Source organism: Mus pahari, chromosome 22 (genome assembly GCF_900095145.1).
Source record: "Mus pahari chromosome 22, PAHARI_EIJ_v1.1, whole genome shotgun sequence".
Classification (NCBI taxonomy): domain Eukaryota; kingdom Metazoa; phylum Chordata; class Mammalia; order Rodentia; family Muridae; genus Mus; species Mus pahari.
The window spans coordinates 12269793-12285655 of NC_034611.1; the positions used below are offsets into that span (position 1 = coordinate 12269793).

Below are 15863 nucleotides of genomic sequence, written 5' to 3' on the forward strand. Positions count from 1 at the left end.
TAGTGTCTGGAGTGACCAGGAGTCAGTCTTCCTGATTGCTTGTGCCCTTCTACTGGTGCAGCAGCCTCGTACCTTCTTGTAGTTGGTTAGGGAAGAGAGATTAGCAGGCTGTTCAAGGTCAGGTCAGTGATTATCAGGGGATGAGAAGAGGCTTCAGTTTTGCTGACTCCATTAAAAAGCTGGATGTCCCAGCTACTCACGCACTTGTCTGCTATGGCTACCTTTATTATCTTAAAAAACTATAATCACTTTAAATCTCCAGGCAAATGAGACGGGAAACAACTAATTCCTAGGTTCATCACAAAATTTTTAGTTCTTCTGAATTGCACATAAAGATTTACAAATCACTTGGGAGATGTATGGAGAGTCTTAGATAATAGCTTGCAAGTATTTATGTAGGTGATTTGGGCCAGATTTACAGTGCAAGCATGCCTTCTGCTATCTCTACACTCCCAACTAAATATTTCATTCGATTTGTCTTCAAGGCTGCAGGGATCTCTTATGTTTTCAAAGGCACTAATAGCTAAAATGAATTAAAACAACAGAAATAGTCATACTATAAAGGAAAGCCTACAGCTAGATAAAGCCTTTTTACAGGTTCCAATATTGTCACTCAGATTCTGACCTCAAGGAACACCTCTGTGGCTTACTAAAAAAATGTCCTTTCTCTAATTGGATCCTAATGTTCTTGTTTTAGAACTCGTGGTGCATGCAGCAGTTAGACGACACTATGTTTTATCAGTTAGTAAAAACTCTGTCCCGTATTCAGTGAGGAGTGCCCAATATAAGCATCATGACAAATGATTTATCTACATTTTGCAGAGGAAGTATTTGATTCTAGCATATCCATTACCGATATCGATGATTCATTACTTAATGGTATGTTTTTTTTCTATATACTCATTGCAGATCTCCATAATGAATTCTTTACTTAATGACACATGTCCCTTTAGATATACTCATTACAGATCTCCATGACAGATTACGATACATTTTCTCAAGATATATTCATCACAGATCTCGACAACACACTCTTTACTTAATGATGCTCATTCCCTTCCACTCAAATGTCAAGCTGAATGTTAAGCCTCCCCCCTCCCATTGTTAGGTTATGAAGGATTACATCGACAAATTGGGAAATGCTTACTTTTCTCATTGGAGGAGCTTTGATTTGTGTCTCTGGTGTTTTGAAATCCTGTAATATATATATATATATTTTTAATTTTAAACATTTACTAAGTTTAGTGACATTTAAAAATGGGTTTGGGCATGTTTCTCAGTTGCTTAACATGCAAATGACCTTGCTTAGATCCCTTGCATTGAAAACCCAAATCAGAAATGAAGCATCCCTACAGATATTATTTATAGGTATAGCACCCTGTGGTACCTACCATCAGGTTTCATATCCATTCTGAGGTCATCTGAGCTGGTCAATTTTAGAGGCTTGGTCAGCTCGCATAGTCTGTTCCTGCCTTTGGTTCACTGTAACCTTGGTGTGGGTATGGTGTATCTATGGATTGATATCTGTAATTTTGAGCAATTTTCTGTGGAGTGCCAACCAGACCTTTCAAGAGCTGGGTTTGTGACCTGACAGCAGGAGGTATTCTGATTCATTTGGAAGCAGTGGAGAGAGGCAGCCAAACAGGATCTCAAAAGGGGATTTACAGGATGTTCATTGAAACTGAAGTTGTACAAGTAGCAGAATGACTGGCCCAGGAAGCCTGGAAGGTGGTTTCAGCTGTGCAAGTTCCAAGTTAATTCTCATCATACAGATCTTTCACTTCCTTAGTTTGAGTGGCACCAAGTTATTTTATATTATTTGTGACTATTTTGAAGGGTGTTATTTCCCTAATTTCTTTCTCAGCCTGTTTATCCTTTGTGTAGCGAAAGGCCACTGATTTGTTTGGTTAATTTTATATCCAGCTACTGCACTGAAGTTGTTTATCAGGTTTGGGAGTTTTCTGGTGGAATTTTTAGGGTCACTTATATATACTATCATATCATCTGCAAATAGTGATATTTTGACTTCTTCCTTTCCAATTTGTATTCCTTCGATCTCCTTTTGTTGTCAAATTGCTCTGGCTAGGACTTCAAGTACTATATGGAATAGTTAGGGAGAGAATGGGCAGCCTTGTCTAGTTCCTGATTTTAGTGGGATTGCTTCCAGTTTCTCACCATTTAGTTTGATGTCGGCTTCTGGTTTGCTGTACATTGCTTTTATTATGTTTAGGTATGGGCCTTGATTTCCTGATCTTTCCAAGACTTTTATCATGAAGGGGTGTTGGACTTTGTTGAATGCTTTCTCAGCATCTAATGAGTTGATCATGTGGTTTTTGTCTTTGAGTTTGTTTATGTAGTGGATTATGTTGACGGATTTCCATATATTGAACCATCCTTGCATCCCTGGGGTGAAGTTAATTCTCTGTGTGAGTAGAAAAAGCTTCTACCCAGTCTGAAAAAAAAAAAAAAAAAAAGAGTAACTAGCAAGAATCAGTGTCATCTGCTGGACTGAATGTCACTAAAATTCACTTCTAATGTTCAAATGCGCAAGACCCCCCAATTTTACACCAGCAAGGTTCCAGGCCAACTGAAGACAGGCATTGCTAGCTTGTTGGGTCAGTGTTGGCAAACTTAGACCAGCAAATATCGTTGTAACATTTCTCGTAGGGCAGTTTTCCCAAGATGCATGCTATATAAGCTTGCTGAACTAAGCTGGGAGCTGTCATCTCTGGAATTATTTTCCTATCCGTGGCAATCAGCCAGCCCTCATGATATTCAACAGTGTTCTTGTCAGTTGCTCTTGTTTAGTTCTTCTGACTTTCATGAGGAAACTCTGGGAACACTGGGAATGTGAGTATATTATCTGGCATTGGATTGGATTAGGAAAAGACACATTGGAACAGGTCAGATGGAGTTTGGAAGAAATGGTAGGCTCTCAAGGTTGCTGAGTATTACACCATGGTGGATGCCACTGAGGGGGTGAGACCAGGTTGTCTTGAGATTGCCCTGGCTCCATGTAGCACTGGAAATTAGAGCCAGATTTCCTCCTCTGTGGAAGCTACAGGGTAGGGGTGTGTGCTTCTTTGGTTCTTCAGGCCTCATAGTCTGTAAGACTGTGTGGGTCTCACATTGGTATCGTGCAGACCTCATGGTGAGAAAGGTTCCATAACCAGGAGCTGGTGGAGTTTATACATGTCTATCCCCCTGTGGTGCATAGGGTGGGCTGAGAAGATAGGTTTCTTCCTCAAGCAAGCGTCTGGCTGACTGACTGCCTTTGAGCAACTTAAAAAGTCTTACCTTATGGCCACATGTGTATCCTCATGCGCAGTCACCTTCTGTTATGGAAAATGAATGCCAAGTTATGTAAAACAGCCTCAGCAGAACTGCAGGTTGGGGATCAGTCAGGTCCCATACCCACGGAACCATGGAACCACTACAAGAAATCACATGCACATTTACTGCTAATTTAGAAGTTATACATTCCCATTTTATTTTTAAAAATTTTTAAAAATATTTTATTTATTTTTATTTTATGTGCCTACACATATGTCCATGTAAGGGTGTCAGAACACTGGAAATTCAAGTTAAAGACAGTTGTGAGTTACCAGATTAGGTTCTGGGAATTGAACCGAGGTCGTCTGGAAGAACAGCCAGTGCTCTTAACCCCTGAGCCATCTCTCCAGCCCCACATTCCCATTTTAAATTCCCAGTATATTTCACAGAACATTTATTTCACAGGAAAGTATATTTCCTTGGAGTCAAATAACATCTTGGTATTCCATAAAGGCTTCACATTCAGTTCCCTGAAGGCAATCCAGTACGCACTGGCAACTCCTGCATATCACCTGGGGGCCTTAGATGTTCCAGCTTAGATGTTCCTAGTCTAGATGTTCCAGCTCAGTCTCATCTTAGTACACTCAGAAACTCTGATTCTGGGATTCACAGCCCCCTTGACTACTGGAAGAAGACCCTGGAATCCCATCTTGGGTGAGCACATCTCTGTTCCAGAGACTTTAGTGAACTGGGAGACCCAGCACAGCAGCCTCCCAGAACCAACTGGGGTTATGGTGAAGGAATTCTGACTGGGAGGTTTCCAGAATTGCTGTTGGAATTTTTCTGTAATAAGCACATGGACACAATGAGAGGAGGACAAGGGAGATGCAACTGGTGGACCAAAGGCAGAGGACAGTGAGTCTCACCCGTGCTCCCAGAATAGAAAGGTGCTCCAGCTGACCTGGACAAGGCTCCCTATTGCTCTGACTCAGTAGTTGCTCTATAAGCACACGTGTGCACCTCAGCTCCTGAAAGATTTTGATCCCCAGGCCAGTTTGTATACTTTAAACTCGAAAACCACAAGGCGCGGTGGGAAAGCAAGAAAGATTCTACAGAAGTCTATGAAGGTTCTTTTATTTTTAATTTTATTTTTTTATTTAATCATTATTTTTTACAGTCCAGATTTTTATCCCCTTCCCAGTCCACCCTCTGACTCTTCCACATCCCATACTTCTTCCCCACCCCCATCTCCTGAAGGATGTCCCTACCCCCAACCCCCATCCCACCAAACCTCCCCACTCCTGGGCCTCAAGTCTCTTGAGGGTTAGGTGTATCTTAAGCCCTCTGCTGTATATGTATTGGTCGCCTCATATCACCTGGTGTATGCTGCCTGGTTGGTGGCTCAGTGTCTGAGAGATCTCGGGGGTTCAGGTTTGTTGAGACTGCTGGTCTTATAGGATTACCCTCCTCCTCAGCTTCCTCAGCAGCCTCTGAGTCTTTCAACTGCTTGTTGGGTCTAGTACTGATGCTATGGTATGCTCACAAAAAGGGCCCTATCATGACCGCCCTCCGAAAGGCCCAACAAGCAGCTGAAAGATGCAGGTTCTTAAGGGCAACGACTGGTTGTTTCAGCTATTCTTCACGTATGTGAAGCCATGCTTGACAAACACCAGTACAGGCCATGCTTTAAGTGAACCACTAAATAAACCAATATCTAGTAAATTGTCTTTCTACCTTATTCTACTTCACAATACAACTTTTTTCCATAAGATCATGGGAATAAGGTCTTCATTCTGTTATATGCCATGATTGTCTTAAAAAAAAATTATTGATTTTATGTGAGTACACTGTGGCTGTCTTCAGACACACCAGATCGGATCCCATTAGAGATGGTTTTGAGCCACTCTGTGGTTGCTGAGAGTTGAACTCAGGACCTCTGAAAGAGCAGTCAGTGCTCTAAACTGGTGAGCCATTTCTCCAACCCCATGATTATTTTATATGATATATGATATATAGGTATTATATATTATAATGTATTATATAATACTTATATAATTTAATAATTATAATGTATAATATATATAATCTCAGTTACATAAGGTCATGCTGTATTCACACGTATACCATAACTTATTTACATTAATCTTTTTAAGTGTCAGTACACTATTCTAAAATTATTTTGTCATAAAAATCCTTGTTCACCTCCCACCCTGAAGCTGAGGACCCACTTTCGGTATTTGAGCTGGGCAAGCTGCTCTACCACTGAAGTAAACCTCCTGGTTTTACTTATTTTGGTACTATTACTTATTATTATTACTTATTTTGGTATTATTACTTATTATTATTACTTATTTTGGTATTATTACTTATTATTANTTATTACTTATTTTGGTATTATTACTTATTATTATTACTTATTTTGGTATTATTGTAGTGTCTTAAGATTGTCTTTCAAAGTTGGCAGTCCATTTAATAAATATAATTCTAGGACTATTCTGCATGACTTTAGCTATAATTAAAAAGCATTAGCATTATTATATATAGTAGCATTGTTGTGTATTCTCTGTGGTACAACTACAGAGCATTGTAGAAATAAGCCATTTTCTTTCCTTTTGAGGGCTCATCCAAAATGAGTGACACACCTTCTACTAGTTTCTCCATGATTCATCTGACTTCTTCTGAAGGTCAAGTTCCTTCGCCTCGCCATTCGAATGTCACTCATCCTGTAGTGGCTAAACGCATCAGTTTCTATAAGAGCGGAGACCCACAGTTTGGCGGTGTTCGGGTGGTGGTCAACCCTCGTTCCTTTAAGACTTTCGACGCTCTGCTGGACAGTTTATCCAGAAAGGTTCCCCTGCCCTTTGGGGTAAGGAATATCAGCACGCCCCGTGGACGACACAGCATCACCAGGCTGGAGGAGTTAGAGGACGGCGAGTCCTACGTGTGCTCCCACAATAAGAAGGTGCTGCCAGTTGACCTGGACAAGGCCCGCCGGCGACCTCGGCCCTGGCTCAGTAGTCGCTCCATAAGCACACATGTGCAGCTCCGTTCAGCGACTGCCACTGTGTCCACCACGGCGCATGGCATGCTCCGCGCCCCGAGGAGGCTCGTGGTCTTCCGGAACGGTGACCCAAAGAATAAGCATGTGGTCCTTCTTAGCCGGAGGATCACTCAGAGCTTCGAAGCCTTTCTGCAGTACCTGACACAGCTTATGCAGTGTCCTGTGGCCAAGCTGTATGCCACAGATGGAAGAAAAGTGAGTATACAGGTGGCCCTTAGTCATCTCCCTAGAAGGCTGTCACATTGAGCTATTTAAAGTTATAAATATAGCATATGGGAAGAACAGTGCTTGCTCAGCGACTCTGGTTTCTTCTAGGTTCCTAGTCTCCAGGCAGTGATACTGAGCTCTGGAGCTGTGGTGGCAGCCGGAAGGGAGCCATTTAAACCAGGAAATTACGACATACAAAAATACTCGCTTCCTGCCAAGTTACCAGGAATCTCTCATCGTGTGCACCGGAAGGGAAAAGCCAAGACAGAGAAAAGAAAGAGTAAGCCACCTATAAGTAGATCTTATTTTTTTCACTTTGAAAGTTTTTGTTTTGCTTTACCAATAAATATTATATTTAAAGGACCGGGTTCATTCATTGCAAAGACAAAAATGTGAGAAGGTTAAAAGTATTACAAAATGAAATTGGCTAATTTATTGCTGGAAATAGTCAGAGAGGTTATCTGGTGACCTTTTGAAAGACTTTTCCTAAATGATAGACATTTTTACATTAATGACATATATAATTTTTATTTTTAACAAAACAAAGTATCAGAATTTCTTGTTTTGGGAAGAGTTTTGCAGAATTGTACACGACATCTCTGGTAGTTGTAGACTTTTTTTCTTAATGAGCATTCATAGCTGAGCACAGCAAGTCAGTGGTTTATATATTAAGAAAAAAAAATCAGGCTACATGTTCTCCCCTCTGAAGGTATTCCTGTAAAATTATTAATCATCAGAAACACTTCCTGTTCAAAATAGATTCATGCAGCCAGTTTCTGCTAGTAACAATTACCTAAACTGTGAGAATTTTATGCTCTGTTTAACAGTGTATCACTGTCTTTAGGATAGGGGAGAAAGGGGAGAAAGGGGTTGTCTTGAGGCCCATAGTTAACCCCATCCCTCACTGTGGCCCATAGTGTGAGAGGTAAACACTGTCACCCACTGTGCTCATTATTTCCAAGGAAGTATAAGTTCTATGCCAGTGTCCTGATTGCCATTTACACTTGCATTTGAACTTTCATTCTCTTTAGACTTAGAATAATCTTTATTTTAAGAAGTAGGATCCATGTTCTTATTGGTAATATGGCTGAAATAATGTAATGCTTTCATCCAATTATTTAAAAAACATACTCCTATTTGTCAATGCACCTATTTTGTAGGTATTAACTGCCAATGATATATTATGCATTTAGTAGTACTGTTTTTCCTTGGCCATTTTTGTTGAAGTGGCTTACACCTTTTGTGTCTGTTATCAGCTGCTTATTATGATTTTTGATAGAGCTTTGTTAAATTTTACTTCAAAAAGTTAAAAATGAGATATTTTTATTTACCAAAAATTACAAAAATATTTTCAGGTTTAGCTCTGAAAACTGCAAAGGAAATGTGTGCAAATCCATAAGGACCATTAGGAAGGAGATCTGTTGCATTAAGAAACACAACAGCTAAAGTTAAGAACACAAACCTCACATTGAAAGCAACTCTGGTCTGTGTCTAACTGAGTGACTTTTTTATGTATATATTAAATCAACTGCACCAATTACATAAATAAAAATTAAGTATTATTTGATTAATCAAGAGCTAAAGTTGTTTCTGCTTTCATAAAGCTTTCATAAAGGGCTCTCTCATATACACTCAGATGAACATCACCATATATTGCCCTTTGCCCGCCTTTCTTACATAGATATATGGGACTTTATTAGATTCCAGCTTTGGTATTGGTAAGCATAGAAACAAAACCACACAGAAAATGTATTTTATCCAATCAGCAGTTTGTACTTATATATTTACTATTATCATTTCCTTATAAAATTATTAAAATTAAAATTTTGTGAGTCTCCATTATAGTATGGTTGATTTACTTTTTAATAGTAGTTTGAGACTAAAACCCAGAAAGTGCAGTAAGATTTCCCAAATTACCATCGACTGCATACAGTCTAGAAAGACACCTCTAACATTTAACTGTAAATTACAGAGAAATGGCATCTTGTACTAATTTCCCCTTTTCTTTTTCTTTCTTTGCTGCTTCTTCCTTGGGATATTTACAACTTCTCTGCTTTCCATGTTGTGTTTCGACATGGCATCTTTCACTCTGAAAATCTTGCAAGTGAGCACACATATGCCTTCAGTCCTAAGACCCCAGACTGATTCCCTGATCTCAGAGAAAACATATGATTGCTTTTCAGACTTTTCTGTAGCCCCTGAGACTTACTTGGCCTTAGAAACACATGATTCTCAGACTTTATCAACATATCCTTCTGAAGATGATGTTGAGAAATCGATTGTTTTTAATCAAGATGGTACGATGACCGTCGTGATGAAAGTTCGATTCAAGATAAAAGAAGAAGAAACTGTTAAGTGGACAACAACTGTCAATAGAGCTGGTCTTTCTAATAATGATGAAAAGAATAAGAAAAGTAGTTATCCTGGAAAAACAGATTATCGACCGTCTAGTTTAAAGCTTGCAGCATGTTCATTGTCTGAAGACATTGCAGATACCACTCAGCAGGGCAGTTTGACAGAGGAAGAAAATACTCAAATGACAGAGCAGCAGGCTTTGTCGTGTAGCCCTGCTGGTTGGGAGAATGCCTCTATGGAGACAGACATTCAGGAAAGCCAGAAACAAGTGAAGCACTTTTATAGACCCCCAACCCCTGGACCAAGGAGAATGAGACAAAAGAAATCTGTGATAGGGACTGTCACAGTAGTATCTGAAACAGAGGTTCAAGAAAAGCAGTTTTCCTATAGTGAAGAAAGAAAGGGTAGAGAAAAAGCCGAGTATCATATGTTTACACATTCTTGCAGTAAAATGTCATCAGTATCTAATAAACTTGTTCAGATCGGCAGTGATGATGAGATGGAGTCAGCATTAGAAAGAACAAAGGAAAGTGTACCACTCAAGTCACAGGCTATCAATGCTGGTGCTATTGAAATTACAAGTCAGAAGGTCTTAAAGATGTGCCACAATAATGCTTTACCATCAACTGCATCAGAGAACTCAGTCATGGAAGAAGGCGCAGACAACAGTGCAGTACCAGGCAAAGCAGCTATCAAGCACTTCAGAACTTGTGGTAATGCCAATGACAGCTTCAGTTCTACCACAGCAGATTCAACACTTACCTCAGTTAACAACTATTCAAATGACAGAAATATTTCTGAGCTTCCTTCTGTAGGATCTCCTGTACTCACCACAAGACTTGTTAATGAATTTGCTCATTGTGGTTTAACAGAACAACCAGAAAACAGAAAGAAGGTTTTATCTTCTTTTGCCAGCAAGAAGAAGAAAAAGAAATCTCAGCAGCGGATGATAACTTCCAAGGATAAGAAAAAAGTGATTGAAACCAAAGGAAACCCTAATATACACAGAGCAGGAACAACTGCACAGGAAAGACTATTGCAAGAATCAGACTGTCCTGATAATGGAAGGAGAGTTTGTGAGGAGGGCCTTAATACAAGTCCTATGGTAATTGAGTCAAATAATGTTTTCCCCCAAAGAAATTCCAAATTTTCTAAGAATTTCCATAAAAATAAAATAAATACTTTTCAAAATCCTAAGACTCAAAAACTTTTAGCCAAAAGAAAATCAAGACCACTAAAGATTATAAGCATGGGAGGACTCAGAAAACAGGAAATTGATCAAGAAGAGAAAGTATTTCTCCATAGTGACATTAAACTCTGTGAAAGTCATTTGGAAAAAGAAAGTTTATTTCACGTGTTTAATATCCTGGAAGAAGATCAGAAAGTTTTGCATAGACCACCGTCCCAAGTGCAGAAAGTAACTGGAAATTTGAAAGGAATGGCAAAAAAGAGTTTAGTCCCAAAAGTCAATGATTTACACATAATGTTAAGAAACCAGAAAAAACAAATGGGATTTAACTTAAAGTCAGGTGCTGTAGTCAGTGAACAGCGTATTACAACCAGGGCAGATCCATCAGCTTTGAAAAACTCTGGTTTTCCTGAGCGTATTCCCCATCATTCAGTTAAGAGCTCTGTACAGCGATGGTTGCAGAACATAAACCCATATCCAGATTTTGAGCATAGGAAGTCAGGTCCACTATGCCAAAATAGATGCAATGTGGAAAATTATAACAGTAATGGTTTTCCAGGAAATAATCTCCATACAACTTCTTCAAAAGGAAATAGTTTTTTAATGGAAAGTAATAAGAGCAAAACTGAAAATGACAATTGCTCAGGCAATACAAATCAAGAGACAGGTAAATCTCTTGTTGCTAAAGATAATGGTGAGGAGCTTAATAAACATCCATGTGAGAGCCAGAATGGGTCTCTGTATGATTCTTACTTGGTTTCTTTACATGAGAATTGTACTTTGTCACAAACCACTATTAACGATCCTACTACTAAAAGTCATTTATCTACTGAAAAGTCAAGACCAGAAGTGAAGCTTGTTTACCAAGAAAGGAACTTTGCTACAAAAGGGCAAAGTATTGAGGTTGCCATTCAGGTAGATACTATGGGAGAGAATGTTCCAAAAGACTACTTACCAGCCCTGTTGCTACGGCACCTGGAATCTTTTGTTCCTAATAATCAGAAACATCAGAATGGAATTTCTCAAATACCAGGTTCATTAGCAGAGGTTGTCTTCCCTTCTGCAATATATAATTCATCCACAAATCTCCTTCTGGCTTGGCTTTTGGTACTAAACCTAAAGAGAAATATGAATAGCTTCTGTCAAAGTGATGCTCATAAGATGACAAACAGATCTTCGGAAACAGCTGCATTGTTGGAAGTTCTGAAGCATGTTGCCATCACAGAGGAAGCTGAAGACTTGAAGGCTGCTGTTGCCAACTTAGTGGAATCAACCAAAACTTGCAGTGGATCCAGTGAGAGAGAACAAGATATGGTACCAGTAAATTGTACAGCAGCCAGCCTTCATAGTGTGGTCAAGTGTAATGAAAATGGGAGTGACCAGAAGACCCTCTTGGATGAAGGCTACTCTGTCATGGAGGACTGTATCTCAGAAATGGTTAGCAAGTCACGTAACTCTTCATGTGAGATGCACACGGCAAGCATGACTAATCCTCCAAAACAAGTAGATGACCAGAGTGACGGCCTTCTCACTAGCAGTAGTTCCAGTGAGAGTCAGCGTTCCACTCAGGATGCTTCTATCCTAGGAGAGACCTGTTTCCTTACAGATAGAGTGTGTTCCCATAAGGCTTGTGCTCAGAAGGAGAACATCTATGAGGGAGCTTGCCCAAGTGATGAGACTCACATTCCCGTAAGAGACTGCCACACAACTGACTCTGGGCATTCAAAAGAAAACAAATGCACTGATGATCTGGAATTTACTGAAGAACTCAAAACTGTGGACAAAGTTCCAAAAGATCCAAGTATTCTGGCAGATTCTATGTGTAAAAATGACTCTAATGTATCTTCATCTCAAAATGTCAGTAAGTTAAGTTCCCAAGGTATTTTCCTAAGTAAAATTTATCTAGAATCTGATAAGGACTATAGTCCTCTAGAAGAATTTCAAAATTGCCCACCTAAGAAAATTGTGGATAAAAAGAAATCTATTTCTTCTGACAAGGAAGAATCAAGGACTTCTGAAGAACCAGGGTCAATAACCAATAGCGTGACATCGAGTGAAAGAAATGCCACTTCAGAATTAGAATCTTTTGAAGAATTAGAAAGCCAGGACACAGGTATCTTCAATATGAAGATAAGGGCTGAAAAAAAAGCTACCAAGGAAATGATGCAAAAAGAATCAGAGGCTAGGATGAGCTCAGAATTGATAAACGTATCAGGGAGGAATATTATAGAACAGGAAAGAAGAAATACTGCCATTCTGGAGACAACCGGTAGGGGGCAGGTGACACCACCATCTTTAGTTTTTTGCTACGATTCTAATAAAAACACCGAAAAAGAGACCAGTGTAGGAGAAACTAAGATGAGAGTAAAGATGATGGTAGACAGCATGGAAAATGAAAGTTACTCAGAGTCCTCACTTAATTTTAAACACCATCACAGAAATCCAGGGACCTTAGACTGGTCAGACTATGGATCAGACAGTGAGAGTGGGTATCCTTGTAAAGCATCCAGCCATGATCACAATGATGACGCCGGCCAAGAGAGAGAGCCCCCAAGAGGAATTGTTAAAAGGGCAATAGAAAAGCTTTATGGCAAAGCAGAGCTTATCAAACCACCATTTTTCCATGGGTCTATACACAAATCTCAAGTTTGTCCTTATAATCCTGTGGAAGTTCAGTGTGCTAAGAAAACCAGTTTTTATGAGTCTGAATGCCAGCCACTGGTCTCTTCTGAACAGGTATCTAGAAGTTCACTCATGTTGCAGGAATTCCAGGAGGAAAGACAAGCTCAGGTTGATGCTAATGGCATGGGAGACAGTTTTGGGGACAGCAGCATAGAAAACGTTACAAAACCAAGTGCGCATGACAGGGTCTTTATGGAAAAAGAGAAGGGAAAACTGATTGACAATGGCAAATGGCTCCTGAGAGAAAATCATTTGTGGCGGGTGTCATTGGACAATCCTGGCATGTACGGCAATGCAGACACCACATCAGTGGATACTCTATTAGATAAAAGCAGCATTGAGGTGCCATATTCACATTTCGGAGAGTTGGCTCCTGGTCCAGCAATGGCTGAATTGTCCTCTTCAGAAGTAGAGGAAATGACTCAACCTCTTGAAGTGAAATGCAATTATTTTAACTTCCCTCATGGTAGTGACTCTGAACCTTTTGGTGAAGATTTTTCAGATGCACAGAATAAAACCTGTCCCAAAGAGAAAATACCCAATCATCACAAAGATCATAAAGAGGAGAAGAGTAATTATCCTTCTGAAAGGATGTGTACATCTGTTACTCAAGCCTTTGCTTCTGCTGGTAATAAAGTTCACCCTGTCTGCAGTGATGTGATTAAAACTCAGCCATTACCCGGAAGTAACATCACTCATAGCACACTTCAGGAAGGTGACTCTTTGGATAAACTCTATGCTCTTTGTGGACAACACTGTCCGATACTAACTGTTATTATTCAACCTGTAAATGAGGAAGACCGAGGATTTGCTTATCGCAAAGATTCTGATATTGAAAATTCTTTGGATTTTCAGTTATGGATGAAAATATACCCATTTCTGCCACAGTCAAAGAAAAACGTGTTTAGAAGTGATGGCAGGAAAGTGAGTGTGGGTGAAGAATTTGCTGATAATGTCATTAGTGATCTGTGTGATAAATTCTATTTCAAAAGCATGATTGACTTGGATACAAGAGCTAACTCTTTAGAGAAGGGAATTAATTTGAAGAAATTCCAACTATATTTAAAGAAAAGGTTTTCAGATCCTTTGTCCACATCATTGCTAGTGGTTGGGGATAAGGATTCTGTTTCACTAAACCCTAGCAATTGGACAGATAACTTCAAAAGTCTTGATGAGAATAACAACTTCCTTAACAGATTACAGAACTCAAGAAAAAATCCCAACCAAGTAGTAAGAGAGAACACCAATTGTCAGTTCCACTTAGAACTGTTTGGTCAAGTTTACTTGTTAGGAATTTGCCAAGCTGAGAAATCCTTAAATATCAAAACCAGAAGTAAATTAGAAATGTATTACATTTTAGAGGGTGAAGTTCTTTTCATCTGGGAAGAAGAAAACTGAATTAAATATAATAGATACTGAAGGCCCTACTAGGCATAATGATTTATAATTTCAGTACTCACACAATCATCAGCCATCAATGTGTTTTTCCCATAAAAAGATGCAGTACAAGGGATAGAATTCAGGGTAGATTCTCTAAGAATTTCTTGCTCTTTCAAAATGAGAATACCCTGGAAAACATACTCTTGGATGAAGTGGATTTGGTTTTCTTCATTGCTTTGCTCCTTATTTTCTCAGTATTTAAACTTTTACGTAGTTTCATTGCAAACATTGATAATTTTGCATAACTATGACTTTGTTTGATCAGGATATCAGAAATATGGCCAGGACAAGAAATATGTCCTTAAAATATTGTCTACTATATATATATGTTGAATATATTAATGGGTAAGTGTAACTTCAAACTATTTCATTTATTAATATAAGTGCTGATTTAATAAAAAAGTATTATTAAAGCTCTCCAGAACTATCTGCTAGTTTTTTGTTCCAGAGAGTTGGCTCCTGTCTTCTCAGAGCATTCACTGAAATTCCTAAGTATTCTGTAGGACAGTATTCGCCGTTTTCACACAGAAAGGATACATCAGTAGTAAGTAGTCCCTGTCCTAGAAATTATAATCTTTAAATTAAAAATTTTAATTTATTTAAAAAAGTTTACATTTGTAGTTAAAATATGATTATAGCACTTCCCTTCTCCTTCCCCCCACTCCAACCAACCCCTCCTGTGTCCACTCCACTCCCCCCAGCACCTCCCTTTCTTTCAACTCTCAAATTGATAGCCCTTTGGTTATTATTGTTACATGTGCAGGAGCAAATGCTTAAGCACAGTCAACTGTTTCCATCTTGTTGTTTGCTGTATGCATGGTTTCCAGGTTGGCAACTTTGTACTGGATAACCAATTAGGAGACTCACTGCTGGGAAAGGCTAATACGTCCTCTCTCAGCACTCATTATTTGCCTAAAGTTCTTTATCTAGGGGTCAGACCCCATGGGATTTCACTTTTCTGTGTTAGCATTCTTTATTGACAATGTTATTGTTGTGTTTTGTTTACACAGTTGTATCTAAAAGAGACAGGGTCACAGAGGACTTCCTTGTTTTCTGTCTCTTACACTCTGTCTGTCTGTCTGTCTGTCTGTCTACCTATTATCTATGTACCAATCATCTATCTATCTATCTATCTATCTATCTATCTATCTATCTATCTATCTATCTATCTATCATCCATCTATCTATCTATCTATCTATCTATCTATCTATCTATCTATCTATCTATCTACCATCTATCATCTATCTATCATCTATCATCTATCTATCATCTATCTTCTCTCAGCCATCCATCTCTTTATCTCTCTGTCTTTAACTGGAGCTAGAAACTGCAGATTGAGAGAACATGTGGTATTTGTCTTTCTGGGTCTGGGATACCTCACTCAAAATCATCTTTTCTAGGTCTAGGAATACCTCTATACTTGTTTATCTTCTCAAAGAAAATAGTCTTAGACATTTATTTATTCTTTGGATTATTGTTTTCTATTTCATTAATTCATATTTGTTTTTTTATTATTATCTGTCATCTAGAGGTCTGGGTTTTGGTTTGCTTTTATTTTTCTAAAGTTTCTTTCTAATTTTTTTAAATGTTTATTTATTTTATTTTCTTTATTTACATTTAAAATGCTATCCCGAAAGTTCCCCATACCCTCCCCC

At 38.8% G+C, this 15863-nt stretch overlaps 1 protein-coding gene across 3 annotated transcripts in view; it reads left to right on the forward strand.

Annotated features, from left to right (window-relative positions):
- The window catches only part of Rp1 (RP1 axonemal microtubule associated), a 238420-nt gene that overhangs the window by 36309 nt on the left and 186248 nt on the right, over positions 1 to 15863 (forward strand). Inside the window, exons 2-4 of one of the 3 annotated variants that reach the window (XM_029533309.1) lie at positions 5891 to 6529; positions 6650 to 6821; positions 8647 to 14165. In XM_029533309.1, coding sequence (XP_029389169.1) covers positions 5903 to 6529; positions 6650 to 6821; positions 8647 to 14165 — 6318 coding nt within the window. In that variant the 5' untranslated portion in view covers positions 5891 to 5902. Of the gene's footprint in view, positions 1 to 5890; positions 6530 to 6649; positions 6822 to 8646; positions 14629 to 15863 lie in introns of those variants that run through there. The other 2 variants (XM_021222289.1, XM_029533310.1) reach the window with 2 other exon arrangements.